Here is a 16530-nt window from a genome sequence, read left to right on the forward strand (position 1 = left end):
ATATTTACGGGAAATACCTGTGCACCCAAGTGACCTCCCCGATGATCACTTAGGCGCGGAAGTTTTCCGGCTGCTTATTCTTACGCCTAGGACAGTTGTTCACTTGATGCTTGTCATCCCCAAAGTAGAAGCAGAGACCATTCTTCCTGCGGAACTCTCTACGTTGTTGGGGGGACACGGAGGCCCCGAGTTGCATAGGTACCTCCGAGTCTTCCGTGGAAGAACGAAGCAACGGAACCTCGGGAGGCATCATGGGGGAGTCAGAGGAGAAAACACCAAGACGTTCAAGTCGTCGTTCCCTGAGACGTCGGTCAAGTCGTACCGCTAAAGCTATAACCTGGTATAGGGAGTCAGAAGAGGGGTAGCTAACTAGCAGGTCTTTCAGAGCGTTCGACAGGTCCAACCTAAACTGGCACCTTAAGGCAGGGTCATTCCACCGAGAAGCTACGCACCACTTCCTAAAGTCAGAACAATACTCCTCAAGAGGTCTCTTACCCTGACGTAAGGTCACCAGCTGACTCTCGGCAAAGGCAGTCTTGTCAGTCTCGTCATAAATGAGTCTGAGAGCAGAAAAGAAAATATCAACGGAGGAAAGTTCATGGGCGTCAGGAGCCAAGGAGAAGGCCCATTCTTGGGGCCCCTCCAGGAGCCGGGACACAATTATACCCACCCGCTGGCTCTCAGAACCTGAGGAGTGGGGATTTAAGCGAAAATAGAGCCTACAACTCTCCCGAAAAGAGAGAAAAGTCTTCCGGTCCCCTGAGAACCGGTCAGGCAACTTGAGGTGGGGTTCAAGAGGTGAGGTGAGGGGCACTACCATGGTAGCATCAGGCTGGTTGACCCTCTGAGCCAGGGGCTGGACCTGTAGGGAGAGACCCTGCATTTGCTGAGCCAGGGTATCAAGGGGGTCCATAGTAGTGTCAGGGACCAGGGTAGACTAGGTATATGGGCTTGTGATTATGTAATGATAGGGGTAGGGAAACAGACAAGTGAGCCCTAATCTACGCGCCACTCAGTCCCTGCCTACTTGCAACGACCCGCCCTAGGCGACGGGGTACAACTGGGCGACGGTCCCTACGCTCAATAAGTGCATGACAGACAAACAAACAGGGGTACACAGAAGCTAAGGGAAATGGGGCAGTTGCCCACGGCAACACCGTGAGCAACAAGAGTAGTGAACGAGCCGAGTCAAACCAGTAGTGTACGAGGTACCAAACGCAGAGCAGGAGAGTAGTGAACAAGCCGAGTCAAACCAGGAGAGTACGAGGTACCAAACGCAGAGCAGGAGAGTAGTCAGTAAGCCAGGGTCAATATGAAGCAGGGACAAATAGTTCAAGAAGCTGCAGCAGGGCCAGGAAACCAAACGAGAAGAATCACAAGCAAGGAGGAACAGGAAAGGCGGGTATAAATAGACAGAGGGCGGGAGCTAGCTCCGTCTGGCCAGTCTGCGATAGGCTCTCCCACTCCTAAGCCTGCCATCCTGAGTGGTGGAAGAAGGAGTCAGTCTCACAGACATAGAAGCAGGTGCAGACTGATTACCTATGGGCGTTGATACAGAAGCTGTGCCTGGCAGATCCTTTACACAATGGCTGAAAGGGAGGGCGGGCTGAGTGGGAGAAACTTCTCTATTACATCCACATGCCCTAATAGCAGATAACCCCTTCAATAATAGGGAAATAATATATGGTACATAAACAGCTATCAATTCTGAAGGGTTTATTCATGTTTAATTTGTACAATTTGTTTAGATCTACTGATATCCATTTTGACAGGAAGTAATGGTTGGTTGGTTGGTTGGTTGGTTGGTTGGTTGGTTGGTTGGTTGGTTGGTTGGTTGGTTGGTGGGTTGGTTGGTTGGTTGATCAAATTAGTAAGTAGTAGTTGGTTGATCAAATTCACTTGTGTAAATTTGCAAACTGAATAACAATTTTTGTATAGCATTAAAATACAATATAGTACAATCCATACTAGCCAGCTTTAACCACATTTATGTTAAATGTATTTTGGAGACATATCTGCTTTGTTCTGGTAGTCTCAAGCATCTACTGAACCTACTGAGTGCAGCAGCTCGATGTGATGTGTGTTGGCACAGATACTGTACGTGGAGCGATGGCAAGAAATCTTATTTTATTGCAGTGTTATTGTGTTTGTTCCCAGAAACGTAACTGCGCCAAGGCAACAAGGGTTTAAAGGAATTGAAAATGACCTTGGTGAGAAGTAAAAGAAAAACCACAAGAAATTGCCAATGTTCTGGCAATACTACAGACACAGCCAATAATTTATTAGAGGTTTTACAGTGATTGTTATTTCCTCTTAATTACACATAGTACAGTATAATGAGACAATAAAGTTACAGGGAATTTTATAGGAGCACTTTAGCCATTTCTTTCACGTGTCAGAACATTTGCCCAAAAGGGAGTGAAAAAGAAGATACATAAAATGAATACTCTAATTTGTAAAGTCGATTATTCAACAGGTTGCCCCATGTAGGCAACCTCTTTTCGAAATAACACCAACAAAAAGAAAAATTAAGGATCCACCGGGTGCCACCAAAATGAGAAGGACTGGAGTAAATACTAGAAAGGATAATTTAATGAACGTACAAAGCGTTTTAAGGTCGGTCCGACCTCTTCCTCAGGTACATGCCTTTTCGAAATAAGGATGCATTGGCGATCATCTTTTATTACCAGGAAAAAGATGCAGCTAGCCGCACATGTCTTCTGCAGCGGCCACTGCAGGGGAAATGTGGTATTACCTAGCATGCATTCTAATAAATAGGTGAACATATAATACATAGTTGTACTTGTAAAACATAGAGTCCTCCAGAGCAGGTGCCACTCTTTGCACATAGCAGTCAATTAGATTAAAGCTATGAATATAATAAAGTAGAAGTAATTCTGTGGGTGCTTTAAAAAAAGGAACATAAAAAAGTATTCTAAAAGCTTTGGTTAAATGGCCTAAAATTTAGAAAGCCGAGGGAGTGGTGTACGGACTCATATACTTTCTACTGAGCCAGTACACCACTTGCTTGGCTTTCCGAGAAAAGCCAATTAGAAACCAAGCAGCACAGAGCTCACCAAAATGGTCCTGCTGATTCGCTTTAGCAATGGGTAAGGGTCTCAGTGCACGGACTCCCACTGATCAAAACTTCTGACATGTCACTATGACATTTCATAAGTTCTTAGTAAGCTTAATTACTCTTTAACTGGGTACTATGTATAATGGAAGATTGAGACCCACTTTTCTAGACATAAGTCCTGGGCTTATGCTTTTCCAAGTCTTCCATTCTTATATATTCCCAAAGAAAAGAAAGGTCTGAAAACTACTACAGCGTCTATGTCACAGAATGTAGTATTTTATGTTTTAAAGGAAAATTTTATTTCTTTTAGAGCATTCAATATAACAAACTTCCATAAAATCTTCATGAAATACTTTGCTTTCCTTATCTTTTAGAGACTGGTTTAGAATTTATTTTTAGATCGTATACAAAACGAAATAAAAATTTCTCCAGCTTTTCTGTTTTCAGAGAGCAGTGCATTGTGGGTGGCCAGACAACTGTTATACAGTGAACTAAGCAGCTAGTGGAGTAGATGTTAACCATTGTCTGTTTCCAAGGTCATCAAGTGGAATTTTAAATGGAAAAAAAGGAACATATATAATATCTTAAGTCTACCTGCAGTTATATGAAGAAATTAATGTTGGGCAGCACTTGCTATTTGATATTTCCTAATATACTTCAATATCCTGTTCGGTTTTGAACTTCTGATAATGCAGCATGGACTATGTCACTAGGCATAATTGATATAAATGTATATTATAACTTATGTGATATTTTATATGCATGTGTATTTACCTTTTGATTATATTGGTGGTTATTCCATTCTGCTAAAGAACCAAGTTCCATCTCTTTTACAGCAAAATTGAAAGGATGTGAGAAGCTGGCTTTGTAGTACAGGCGTTCCTTTCCAATCTTCAGTGAGGAGGCGAGGTTGACCTTCAGGAGGAAACATGGTAGTCCGTAAATTACTCAAGGTTTAGTTCACTAGAAATGCATACGTAATCATCTTTATTATTGATGGGGTCCCACCTGCTGAACCCCCAATCAATATGACTTTTATAAAATATCTGATTGTCTAAACATAAAAGTCAAATACTACAAATCTGTTTTTTTAATAAAAAATTTGGGACGATTTTATTTTGTAACCTAAAGAACAACACACATGCATCTACAACAAAATACAATGTATTGAGGCCAAATAAAGGTGCCAGCTGATTTTACGAATGCCATTTTACAGTTTACATATAAAAGTAATCTATATTAAAAAAGATAAAATAAACTGTGTAAATACATTGTCTTGTACTGCCTGCCTTGTTCCCACAGCACTTTTTTACCCTGATTTTGATGCGGAAACAGCGTCAAATGAGCGCCAAAGAAAGTCCCGAATATCACTACATTGATAGGAGGTATAGCAATTTTTTTTTTCTGTGGCATTTTTCGTCCTCTCGCAAAAAAAAAGCATCATGCCCTATCTTGAAGCATATCCACCTCTGAAAAAAAAGTGCCATTCGTTTAAAAAACGTTTTTGCTGCGGTTTTTGCATATGTTACATCTTAAAAAACGCCTTTAAAAAAATGCATAAAAAAAATGTGTCAATTCCAGAAGGAATTTTGAGGCAGATTTTTTCTGCTTGGCAAAAAACGCTGTGTGCACATGTGCCTATGGCAGGGGTAGGCAACATTTGTACGGTGTGCCGATTTAAAAAAGAAACAAAAATCAAAGATGAAGTACTCAGTGTGCCATACAGCATGAAAGTCATAACACAAACTGTTACCACGTATGCGACATAATTGAAAAGTTCATGTTCATAGAATTTTCGTGAAAACTCGCACAAGTGTGTTATCTGACCCTAAAGAAACCAGTGACGTCGGCGCACGCTAGAGAGATCAATCAAGCCAAGGGGGCGGCGTTGGACTAGGTTTAGGTTGGAGAGCATTTGTGGGGCTTAGGAATCAGCGTGCCAGGCAAACATGTTCTGCACACGTGCCATAGGTTGCTGACCCCTGCCCTATGGGGCACTATACTATTTCTCTATACAACCAAAATCTATTCAGTCTTGTAAGCAACTACTGTAAAATAGATAGATTAGATTAGATTAGATTAGATTAGATTGATTAGATAGATAGATAGATAGATAGATAGATAGATAGATAGATAGATAGATAGATAGATAGATAGATAGATAGATAGATAGATAGATAGATAGATAGATAGATAGATAGATAGATAGATAGATAGATAGATAGATAGACAGATAGGATGATAGATAGATAGATAGATAGATAGATAGATAGATAGATAGATAGATAGATAGATAGATAGATAGATAGATAGATAGATAGATAGATAGATAGATAGATAGATAGATGATAGATAGATAGATAGATAGATAGATAGATAGATAGATAGATAGATAGATACCTGGTTTTTAATGTTCCAACCTATGGAAATATGATCTTGAAGGTTGTGATTTGAGTGCTCTATATTGATGCTGACATTAGCCTGACGCAGAGCTGCTAGAACAAGAGACTGAGAAAATTCACCTGTAACAGAAGAAAAGTTGCTTTCAGGAGCCAATACAATTTACAGGTCCAGAGTTTCAATGTAAACTAGATCTAACTTTTTTCTTTTCATGATTTGCAATGACATATTAATAGCATATTTTCTGCAGTGTTCTGTAATATGAATGTCACCTGTTATCTCATGTCTTCCAGATAACTTTGGAAATTGTCCAGTGTAGGATCCTGCCAGCTTCAATTCTTTTCTGCCCCAAATGGTTTTATGTTCCAGAGCAACTGTTCTATGTTTTTTTTCATAAAACGTCCTCATTTCTATTAGTGCTGGCAGGTTCTTCAACTGGAAAAGTAAGAACATTTGTGTTATACAATAAGATTACTGAAACTGACTGCTAGCTAGATTACAGAAGATTTGCTCGTATAATATTTTTAGATTACAATTATCACTGTAACCCCTACCCCATAATTTTTAATTTGACCCAATAATGTAGACAATTTTTTGATATTTTGGGAGCAGAGGAAAGCCAAGTTATGTGTTAAATACTTTACTGTCTGATACAACAACATGCCAAGAGATTGTATTTAAAGGATGTATATAGTAAAATGTCAGTAGTCTGGCCGTATGGTCCAGATAAATGCCAGATTATCAAACATTGTAGATTACCATACCATTACCAACCTGTACTAAATAATGCTTAAGTTGTATAATATTTAAACACGTGTTCTCAGTAAAAAGTATCTTTGATGAGAAGTTCAGTTCCTTTTCTTCCGTCTTGAAATATAGTTTTCCTTGGGCTTCATTTGTAGTGTAGGTAACCTACGAAATTATTTTAAGTAATGTTTTTACATCAATACGTTTGTGAAAAATGAATATATACATACATTTATTTTTATTCTTTATTTTTTTTTAGACCACACCATAGCAAAGACCCGGTAAAGACGTCTAAAATGACCTCTGTTTTTCCAAATATTACCAATGGAAGAAACAATTTGATAGATCATAAAACATTGCTGAATGGGCGTCTGACTACTGGGACCCACACCAATTGACCAACTTCTGTTCATTTCAATAGGGAGTGGCCACACGTTCACAGCCTGCTGTCCCCCAGCAAAATTGGCTAAAACCGGCCCATTGTTTTTTATCATATTGGTAGGTTATAAAACATTATGGATGGATTAGAATTGTAATGATTTTTTAAGTCTGCCCAATGGTTAGTTAAGAATTATTATACACATGTACTCTCTTCAATTTGCATGAATGACAAAATGTAATTTAGTTCCTTATATCATCACCATCTAAAACCTGATGAGCAACAGAATCCTTAGCAAAGAACATAACGGATACAGGATTTACTCAAGCGAGTTGATTCTACAAGACACCAAACAGATAGATAAAGGACTTTTTCTTTTTGGGAGACATTAAAGGGCTCACATGCACATGGAGTCCGGGCGGGTCTTTATTTTGGACTTATATGCCCTCCGTGTGCCACCATATGGTGTCTCCCTGAAGCAACGTAGAAAGAAAAATCCACACGGTGCTGGAGATGTTTGGAGGAGGAGGGTATTCTTTCACATTTGGTGGGCCTATAAGAAACTGCAACCTTGGTGGATAGAAAACTTAGGGTGATGTAACCGAGTCCGCAGGGCTAATATTTCACCTCGGCCCTGTATAGCTTTATTGTCCCTTTTTCCCAATGAAATGAACAAACATACTTCACTCCTTTATTGACAGCTGATAATTGCAGCTAAGTTACTCCTGCCACGGTATTGGCTTTCGGAAAAATTTTCCCCCAATTGGTCAGTGGATCGGTAAAATAGATCAGATCTTTAGATTGAAGAAATATCCCAATGGGAATTCCGCACATGGTACACCTTTATTTCCATCTGGGAACCATGGAAAATGTTCAGGAACTTTCAATGATGTTATCAACTCTTTATTGCATTGATAAATTCTGTTACTTCATCTGCCTACCTTTTAGGTGTTCACAGGTAGCGTAAATAGTGCAGATTTTTTGCAACGTATTTCATTGCGGAAGATCTGCAGCATAATATAGTAGCAGCAAAGTGGATGAGATTTAAACAAATCTCATCCACACGCTGTATAAAAAATCTGCTGAAAAAACTTTCATAAATTGACCTGCATTGCGGTTTTTTGTTCAGCAGCATGTCAATTGGAATCTGCTGTGGAACTTCCCTTTTAAGAAGGGAGAGATTCCAGTCAATAATTAATTGATATGAAAGACCCTCATACTCTTTAAAAAGAAGGCCTGCAGCTGAGGTGTGTATTATATGGTTTTGTAGCAGCTGGGGCATAAAACTATAATACCCCCTGCAGCTGCTGAATAACTTCTTTTTTAGAGAGAGCACCCGTATCAGTCATCAGTGTTTGACACAAGAGAAGAAATGTCCTGCAGTATCAATCTGCAACAGACTGCTTCTGCAGGAAGAGATAAGTAGTGTCTATGTAGCGCCATTCATCTATAAATAAATATCAGGCTATGACATCAGAATGTGATGATTATATAAATATTATTTACAGACATGTCAATAGAAAATTTCTATTGAAGTGAAGGCTATGTTCACATCATTTCTTTCGGCTTATGTTTGGCGTATACATCGGGAGAAGCTCCCGACCTTTAAATAAAGGCTGTGACACTTGCCTAACAGCGGCATCCGTCACTCATAGGATGTAATGGTATCCGTTTAACAAATACGTCATGACTCATGAACTTTTACGACCCTTTTCATGATGTATCCGTGAAACGGATACCATTATAGCCTATGAGTGATGGATGCCGCTGTTAGGCACCAATTTAACGCATCCATCACCCATAGGCTATAATGGTATCTACTTATCAGATACGTCATGAAAAGCTATTGATAAGCTCATGATGTATACGTTTAATGGATGCCTGTCACCCATAGACTACCATGCTAAAAAACGTATACATTTACTGTATACATTTTTTTACGGATTTCCGCAGGATGGAATAATGTAGTTTACTACGCTATTCCATACATTTTCATTTGCAGTAGACTTTCATCTTGGCCAGACGAAGGGCAAAAGGGATACTTTTTTGGCCTCCATCTCACATTAGAGCCTTTTGGACACGTTCAGCGTGTATGTCGGGAGCTTAAACCAAACAAACAACGTGATGTGAACATGGCCTAATATATATATATATATATATATAATAATTTATATATTACAGATACTACATATATAGAGAAAGTCTAAATTAAAACTTGACATTTAGGGCAAGTATGGTTTAAAATAACACTGATAACTTTAATTCTTTAATTATTTGCTTGGTAGTATTTTTTATAAAAGTACCAGCATGCAACATTGTAGATAATTACTTAACTCTTCCCAACAAACTTGAACAGAAAATATTTAATAAGATACCAAATATGTGTGAGAATTGATCTGAATAAATTGCGGACATCAACCCCTCACATAATATAGTTGATTTAGGCCCCACGACCGTATTTTCATCCATCCGTAAATACTGTCCATAAATATGGATTCGTGGGGGGCGTGGCTAGCTATCGCCACGAGCAGTCGCATGCAGTAGGAGCTCCGTCCATATCTCAGCGTCTCCACTCATAATCCTGACATAATACTGCCGCAAAGATTTCCTGGACTAGGTACACAAGACGGAGGAACAGAGGAGCACTCACCATGAGTAAAACCCGAAACTCGACTGCAGCGGACAAGCTCCTGGAGTTTGCAAGGCCGGGAGGTCAGCATGGCGCCGAGATTCCTGAGGCGCGGCAAGAACAGTGTGAAGGTGAGGGGGAGGGGGAGAAGGAGCCAACGCTGAAAGAAGTCACAGCTCAGCTTTTATCAGCTATAAGGGAGTCAACTACCTCACTGACCACCAGAATAGAGGAAGTTAAAATTGATATTGGCTTGATACGCAAGGATATACATAACCTCCGAGACAGAGTGAAAGACACGGAAACTCGGATATCACAGATTGAGGACGACGCTGCACCTGTGGCTCGACAGATCGGGGCCCTGGAAAGGGCAGCAGAAATGTGGTCACAAAGATCCGATGATCTTGAAAACCGCTTAAGGCGGAACAACGTACGGGTTTTGGGGCTACCGGAGCAAGCTGAAGGATCGGACCCCAGCACATTCATGGAGCAGTGGATTAAGGATACTTTGCCGGATGCTAAATTATCTGTGGCATATGCTGTTGAGAGAGCACATCGAGTCCCCTCTCGCCCCCCTCCCCCAGGGACTGCACCGAGACCCATGCTGGTTAAACTGCTAAGCAGTAAAGATAGAGATGCCATCTTGAGAGCCGCGCGCCAAAAAGGCCACATCACCTACAACACGGCATCCATAATGCTCTTTCCGGATTTCTCTGCTGTACTTCAGAAAGCACGTGCCACGTTTGTGGGGATTAAAAAGCGCCTGAGAGATCTCCAGATTCCATATTCAATGGTTTTTCCTGCTAGACTGCGGGTCGTTTATCAGGACAGGTCTCTCTTCTTTAATACGCCGGCGGAGGCCGAAGACTGGCTGAATAGCCGCAAGATCACGGTGCCAAGAAGTTTACCATAACACCACCTGCTGCGAAGCAGGGCATGGATCCTGCCAAGAATAAGAAAAGATGGACTGCTAGGCTGAGTACCGTTTTTCAGACCAGAATGATTTATTCTTATATATGTATATTTAGAGGTGCTCCATTGTGTAAAACACCTAGTAGTTCTAAACATGTTCCAAATAAGCACATAGCCCCCCCCCCCTGCTGTATATTTTAGGTATGGGCACATGCTCGTGCGGAATGAAGCAATTGATAACTGTATAGGGAAGAGTCTTCTGGTGAAAATGTAATGTACATGGCGGGTAATACACAAAATATTAGAGGGGGAGGGAGAGATTCTATATAATTAATGTCTGCAAGTACAGGTATATCTTTATATTGAGGTACAAAATTGTCCGATACAGCCTGGGAGACGCTGATTGGGCGGGGCAATAGTCTGTGATAGGTAGATCGTTCTTCACAGACTACCCCCGTGAAAATCTTCTTAGTAGGATCTGACTAGCTCATATCAGATTCTGAGGAGGTTCTTCAGTTTACTGTGTTAGTAAGTTCTGTTTTGTTTTTTCTTTTCCTTTTCTTTTCTTTTGAGCTCTTTGTCATATATCTGCCAGTGAATGGTAGTCCTGAATGTACTATCCTGGAATGTTAGGGGATTGGGTACCCCAAGCAAGCGAACCCAAGTATTTTCCCAAATCCGGGCAAGCGGAGCACAGTTGATATGTTTACAGGAGACGCATTTAATACCAGATACGGTTCGCTTTCTTAGGAGGTCATGGATACAATGGGCGGCACATGCCACATATTCCAACTATTCCAGAGGAGTCTCCCTACTAGTTCATAGGTCCCTCAGGTGAAAACCTGGAGTAATTAAAAAAGATCCGGAGGGCCAAAACATTTTTATACATGCGTGGATTGAATGTCAGCCTTATGTAATAATGTGTGTATATATCCCCCCTACTCAGGCCTTAGCTGTTTTATACGAAGCAGCGGGCTTTGCAGCAGCCTATCCCTCGGCCACACTTATTTGTATGGGTGACTTTAATTCTTTAGCCGTTCCTGTTCTGGACAAGTTCAGAGGTGACGCTGCCCCGGATCCCTTGATGGGTAGCAGGCCGACGCCATTAGCATTGTTCTTGGAGGAAGTTGGGTGGCATGACCTCTGGAGACACATGTGGCCCGGGGTCCGGGAATTTACTTGCTTTACCCCTGGTAAGAATTCGATGTCTCGCATAGATTATATTTGTGGGAATGGGCAGACCTGCTTGGCCTTGCAGTCTGCAGAGCATCTACCGCGCTCGTTCTCAGACCACTCTCCTATTGTGGTGCGTCTGAAGGTGGCCCAGGGGGGGACAAGATCGCTGAGTAGGAAGATACATTCCTTTTGGCTAACACAGTTTACCCACCAGGACCGTATACCGGATCAGTTACAGATCTATGTAGAGGAGAACTCGTTAACACCTAACCACTCAGCCTATTGGGATGCACAAAAAGCATACCTCAGGGGGTGCCTCCAATCTACCATCTCATATATAAAGCGAGAGTCGGTAAAAAAAGAGAAGGAATTAGCTGAGTCCTGTACACGGTTAGAAGCTACTTACATTTCTGATCCTTCAGAGGTTAATAGACTGACATGGCTGCAGGCGGGTAGACAGTATCTTTTATATATTACTGAAAAAAGCAAGCGCAGAATGTTTTTTAATAACCAGAAGAATTTTGAACAGGGTAACCAATCTAGTAGCATGCTTGCACATATTATCCACCAGAATAATGCGTCACCGGCCATACTGAAAATCAAAACTAGAGAGGGCACGGTTCTGACTTCCACAACTGATATATTAATGGAGTTTCATACCTTTTACAAAGATTTGTATGTCTCTAGATCTCATAGAACAAAGGAGGAGTTGTATGACTACTGTGAACAAGTCAACTGTCCTAAAATAACATCTGACCAAAGACGGTATCTGGATAGCCCTATTACTATGGAGGAGATAGTGGAAGCAATATCATCCATGCCCAAGGGGAAGGCCTCGGGACCGGATGGTATCCCACTAGAAGTATATGTGAAATATCAGGATCAGTTAGCCCCTGAGCTGCTTAAAACGTATCATGCATCTCTAGATGCGGGGGCCCTACCGGACTCATTCTCTGATGCAACCATAGTGGTCATCTTAAAGCCAGATAAAGATCCCCTAGACTGTTCATCATATAGGCCTATAGCACTTCTTAACGTGGATTATAAAATATTGACAAAGGTGTTGGCCAATAGGTTGAACGATATTATGCCATCTACCATAGGTCCGGATCAAACGGGGTTTATTAAAGGGAGAAGTACGTCAGACAATTTACGTAGGACCCAAATAGTGTCCCAGATAGCCACGCGACAAAAGCAGGACTGGGCCTTGGCCTCCTTGGATGCGGCCAAGGCCTTTGACTCAATTGAATGGCCATACTTATTGCACACTCTCCAAAAATTTGGGCTAGGACCAGTCTTTATACAATGGATAAGTCTTCTATATTTACATCCCAGGGCGGCCATATCCCTGAATGGGCAGTTGTCTTCATACTTCACCTTGGAAAGGGGAACCAGGCAGGGATGCCCAATATCTCCTTTATTGTTTGCTCTTGCCATAGAACCCCTTGCAATTTTGATACGACAGGATGAGATATTTCGGGGAACTTGCCTATACAAGGGGGAGGAACGGATTGCCTTATATGCAGACGATATGCTGTTATATATGTCGTACCCGGAGAAGTCGTTACACAGAGCAATGACGATTATTGATCTATTTGGGGATTTTTCTGGCTTACGTATTAACTGGGGCAAATCTTGTCTGATGTACCTCTCTCCGCGTCGGAACTCGGAGATGGCCCAGAAGGTTAGCGGGTTGCAAGTGGTATCTCAATTTAAATATTTGGGGATCCAGATAGCTAGATCAGACAATGACATGCTGAAGTTGAATGTAGACCCTTTGCTTACAATCTTCAAAGATAAATTCAAAATCTGGTCGGCTCTACCTATCTCGGTGGCGGGCCGAATTAACCTTATTAAGATGGTGGTTCAACCTAAGTGCTTATATGTACTACAGCATATATTTGTCCCCATTCCCATGACGTTCTTTAAAGAAATGGACTCTATGTTCAGAAGGTTTATTTGGGGGTCCTCTAGGTCTAAGCTGCAATTAGCCAAATTACAACGGCCTAAAGACCTGGCAGGCATGGCTCTCACGGACCTATATGTATACTACCTAGCTGGCCAACTTAAATACTTGGGAGCCTGGGTGTCACATGAGGAACCGGTGGGATTGGAGAGCTGTCTGGCAAATTATCTAGGATCAAGGAAACTGTGGTCAACACTGGAACCTTTAATACCGCTTGGCAGCAATGCCTTACCAATTCACAGAGTGGCAAAAAAGGCCTGGGCAGCCGCGAGGCAGCTCTCATGGGATGGCCGGATAATGGCAGAGACCCCCTTGTGGCATAATGACATGATGGACCAGTTGAGTACATCACAGGATGCGGGATTTTGGTCTAATATAGAAATTAACATTGTTGGGGATGTGTTTGATAATAATTCATTATTTTCTTTTACCCAGATGGAAGAGACGTATCAGGTTCCGAGACAGGCATTTGACAAATTTTTGCAATTAAGACATTCCTTACAGGCCCAGTTTAGAGGTAGGGACATAGAAATCTCCTCATATCCCCTAATAGGCATTGTACGATCCCAGGGACCGTGTGGACTGATCTCCTCGATATACTCTTATCTCATACATGCCAAAGCATGCAGGGCAGCCTTACCGGCGCTGGACAAATGGCGGGAGCTAATTCCATCCCTGGATGAGGAGGCCAGAGCTAGCCTTTTGGAATCACATAGATTCGTATCCCCTGCCATTAATAACAAACTTATACAACTATATATAATTCACCAAAGTTACCTCACACCAATTAGTTTATACAAAATGGGTAGAAGGCCCTCTCCCCATTGTCATAGATGCTTTTATAGCCCTGCCGATTTTCAGCATATGATATGGGATTGTCCAGACATTCGCCACTTCTGGACAGAAGTTACTGCCCTGCTTGCTAGGGTGCTGTCGATCCCTGTACTGGTAGAGCCGGGGGTCTGCTTATTCGGGCTGATGGAGGAAGATCTGATTTCGCCACACCTTCGCATATGTATTCGGGAGACCTTGTTTATGGCTCGTAAAACAATAGCTCTCAGGTGGATGAATGTTCGCCCACCAACCAAAGATATGTGGATACAACTGGTAAACGCGACTATACCTTTTGAGCGTATAATGTATCTTCATAGAAAACGACCTGAAAAATGTAATTGGATCTGGGATAGCTGGTGCAATTCAGATCTTACGTCCTACTCAGGGCCGGAGTTAGCGGTGGCTATTAGAGGTTTACGCACATGAGTAGAGATGAGCGAACTTATCAAAAGTTCGGTTCGGCTAGTTCGCCGAATTTCACAAAAAAGTTCGGTTCGGACCGAACTAGTTCGGACCGAACCTGTCACTTCCCTGCGCCGAGCATGCTACTGTCCGGGGTGCTGATAGAGTTAATGGGCTACACTAACTCTTTCAGCAACCTTGACAGTACATGCTCGGCGCGCGGAAAATACAATTTAAATGTAATAAAAAAAAAAAAAATTATACGTTCCTTACTTTCCTCCTGTCCGGCCTCCAGCGATGACGTTTCATCCCTTTCGCCGCTGCAGCCAATCACAGGCTGTAGTGGCGGTCACGCACGTCAGGATGACGCTTCATCCCACGTGACCGCCTCTGCAGCCAATCACAGGCTGCAGCAGCGACATGGATGAAACGTCATCGCTGGAGGCCGGACAGGAGGAAAGTAAGTATGAACGTATTATTATTTTTTTTTGGCATGTATGTATGTATGTATGTATGTATGTATGTATGTATGTTGGCATGTATGTATGTTGTCATGTATGTATGTATGTATATCTGTGCATGTATGTTGGCATGTATGTATATATGTGCATGTTTGTATGTATATTTGCATGTATATATTTGCATGTATGTATGTATGTTTGCATGTGTGTATGTTTGCATGTATGTATTTTTGCATGTATGTTGTCATGTATGTATGTATGTATGTATGTATGTTGTCATGTATGTATATATGTGCATGTGTGTATGTATGTATGTATGTATGTATGTTTGTTTGCATGAATGTATGTATGTTTGCATGTATGTGTGTTTGCATGAATGTATGTTTGCATGTATGTATGTATGTATGCACGTTTGTATGTATATTTGCATGTGTGTATATATATGTATGTATGTATGTTGTCATGTATGTATGTATGTATGTATGTATGTTGGCATGTATGTATATATGTGCATGTATGTTGGCATGTATGTATATATGTGCATGTGTGTATGTATGTATATTTGCATGTATATATTTGCATGTATGTATGTTGTCATGTATGTATGTATGTATGTATGTATATATGTGCATGTATGTTTGCATGTATGTTGGCATGTATGTATACATGTGCATGTTTGTATGTAGATTTGCATGTATATATGTTTGCATGTGTGTATGTATGTTTGCATGTATGTATGTATGTATGTTTGCATGTATGTATGTTGTCATGTATGTATGTATATATGTATGTATGTTTGCATGTTTTTATTTTTGCATGTATGTTTATATATATGTGCATGTATGTAATTATGTTTGCATGTATTTATGTTTGCATGTATATTTGTGCATGCTTGTATATATGTATGTATGTATCTTTGCATGTTTGTTTGTATGTATGTATGTTTTCATGTGTGTGTGTATGCATGTATGTACGTACGTATGTATGATAGTTTGCATGTATATATGTGTGTATGTTTGCATGTATGTATATTTGCATGTATATATGTGCATGCTTGTATGTATGTTTGTATATATGTATGTATGGCCATGTATGATACTGTCTGCTGGCGCCCTGTATCTAAGTCAACTTCACGGCAGGCTTCTATACATGGTATAACAGTCAGTATCACACATTAAACTGAATCTAAGCCTACGACATGTTTTATTTCATTATTTTTTTTTTTTAAAGGTTTGGTGTTTGGACTACGTCGGTTTCGAGGACTACTTAGATGACGTTTTTTTTTCTACATTAAAATGGTCAATGAGGGTTGTGTTGGGGGTGCTTTATTTCAATAAAATATTTTATCTATATCTTTGTCTTTTTCTTTTCAAATTTTATTACTACCACTTTAGTAATGGCCGCTGTCTGAGTGACAACATCCATTACTAAGGCGAGGCTTAGTGTTAGCCGGTGCAGAGGCTAACACTAACCACCATTATTACCCCGGTACCCACCACCACCAGGGGTGCCGGGAAGAGCCAGTACCCGACCATCTGTTGTGAT

The 16530-nt window shown here is 41.1% G+C and overlaps 1 protein-coding gene across 1 annotated transcript in view; it reads right to left on the reverse strand.

Moving 5' to 3' along the window:
• Nucleotides 1-16530, reverse strand: part of LOC142655659 (uncharacterized) — a 235042-nt gene that overhangs the window by 75367 nt on the left and 143145 nt on the right. Inside the window, exons 38-41 of the mRNA XM_075830110.1 lie at nucleotides 6254-6391; nucleotides 5752-5914; nucleotides 5480-5601; nucleotides 3854-3994 (exon numbers count right to left, since the gene is read on the reverse strand). Coding sequence (XP_075686225.1) covers nucleotides 3854-3994; nucleotides 5480-5601; nucleotides 5752-5914; nucleotides 6254-6391 — 564 coding nt within the window. The remainder of the gene's footprint in view (nucleotides 1-3853; nucleotides 3995-5479; nucleotides 5602-5751; nucleotides 5915-6253; nucleotides 6392-16530) is intronic.

Source organism: Rhinoderma darwinii, chromosome 6, assembly GCF_050947455.1.
Source record: "Rhinoderma darwinii isolate aRhiDar2 chromosome 6, aRhiDar2.hap1, whole genome shotgun sequence".
In the NCBI taxonomy this organism is placed as follows: Eukaryota; Metazoa; Chordata; class Amphibia; order Anura; family Rhinodermatidae; genus Rhinoderma; species Rhinoderma darwinii.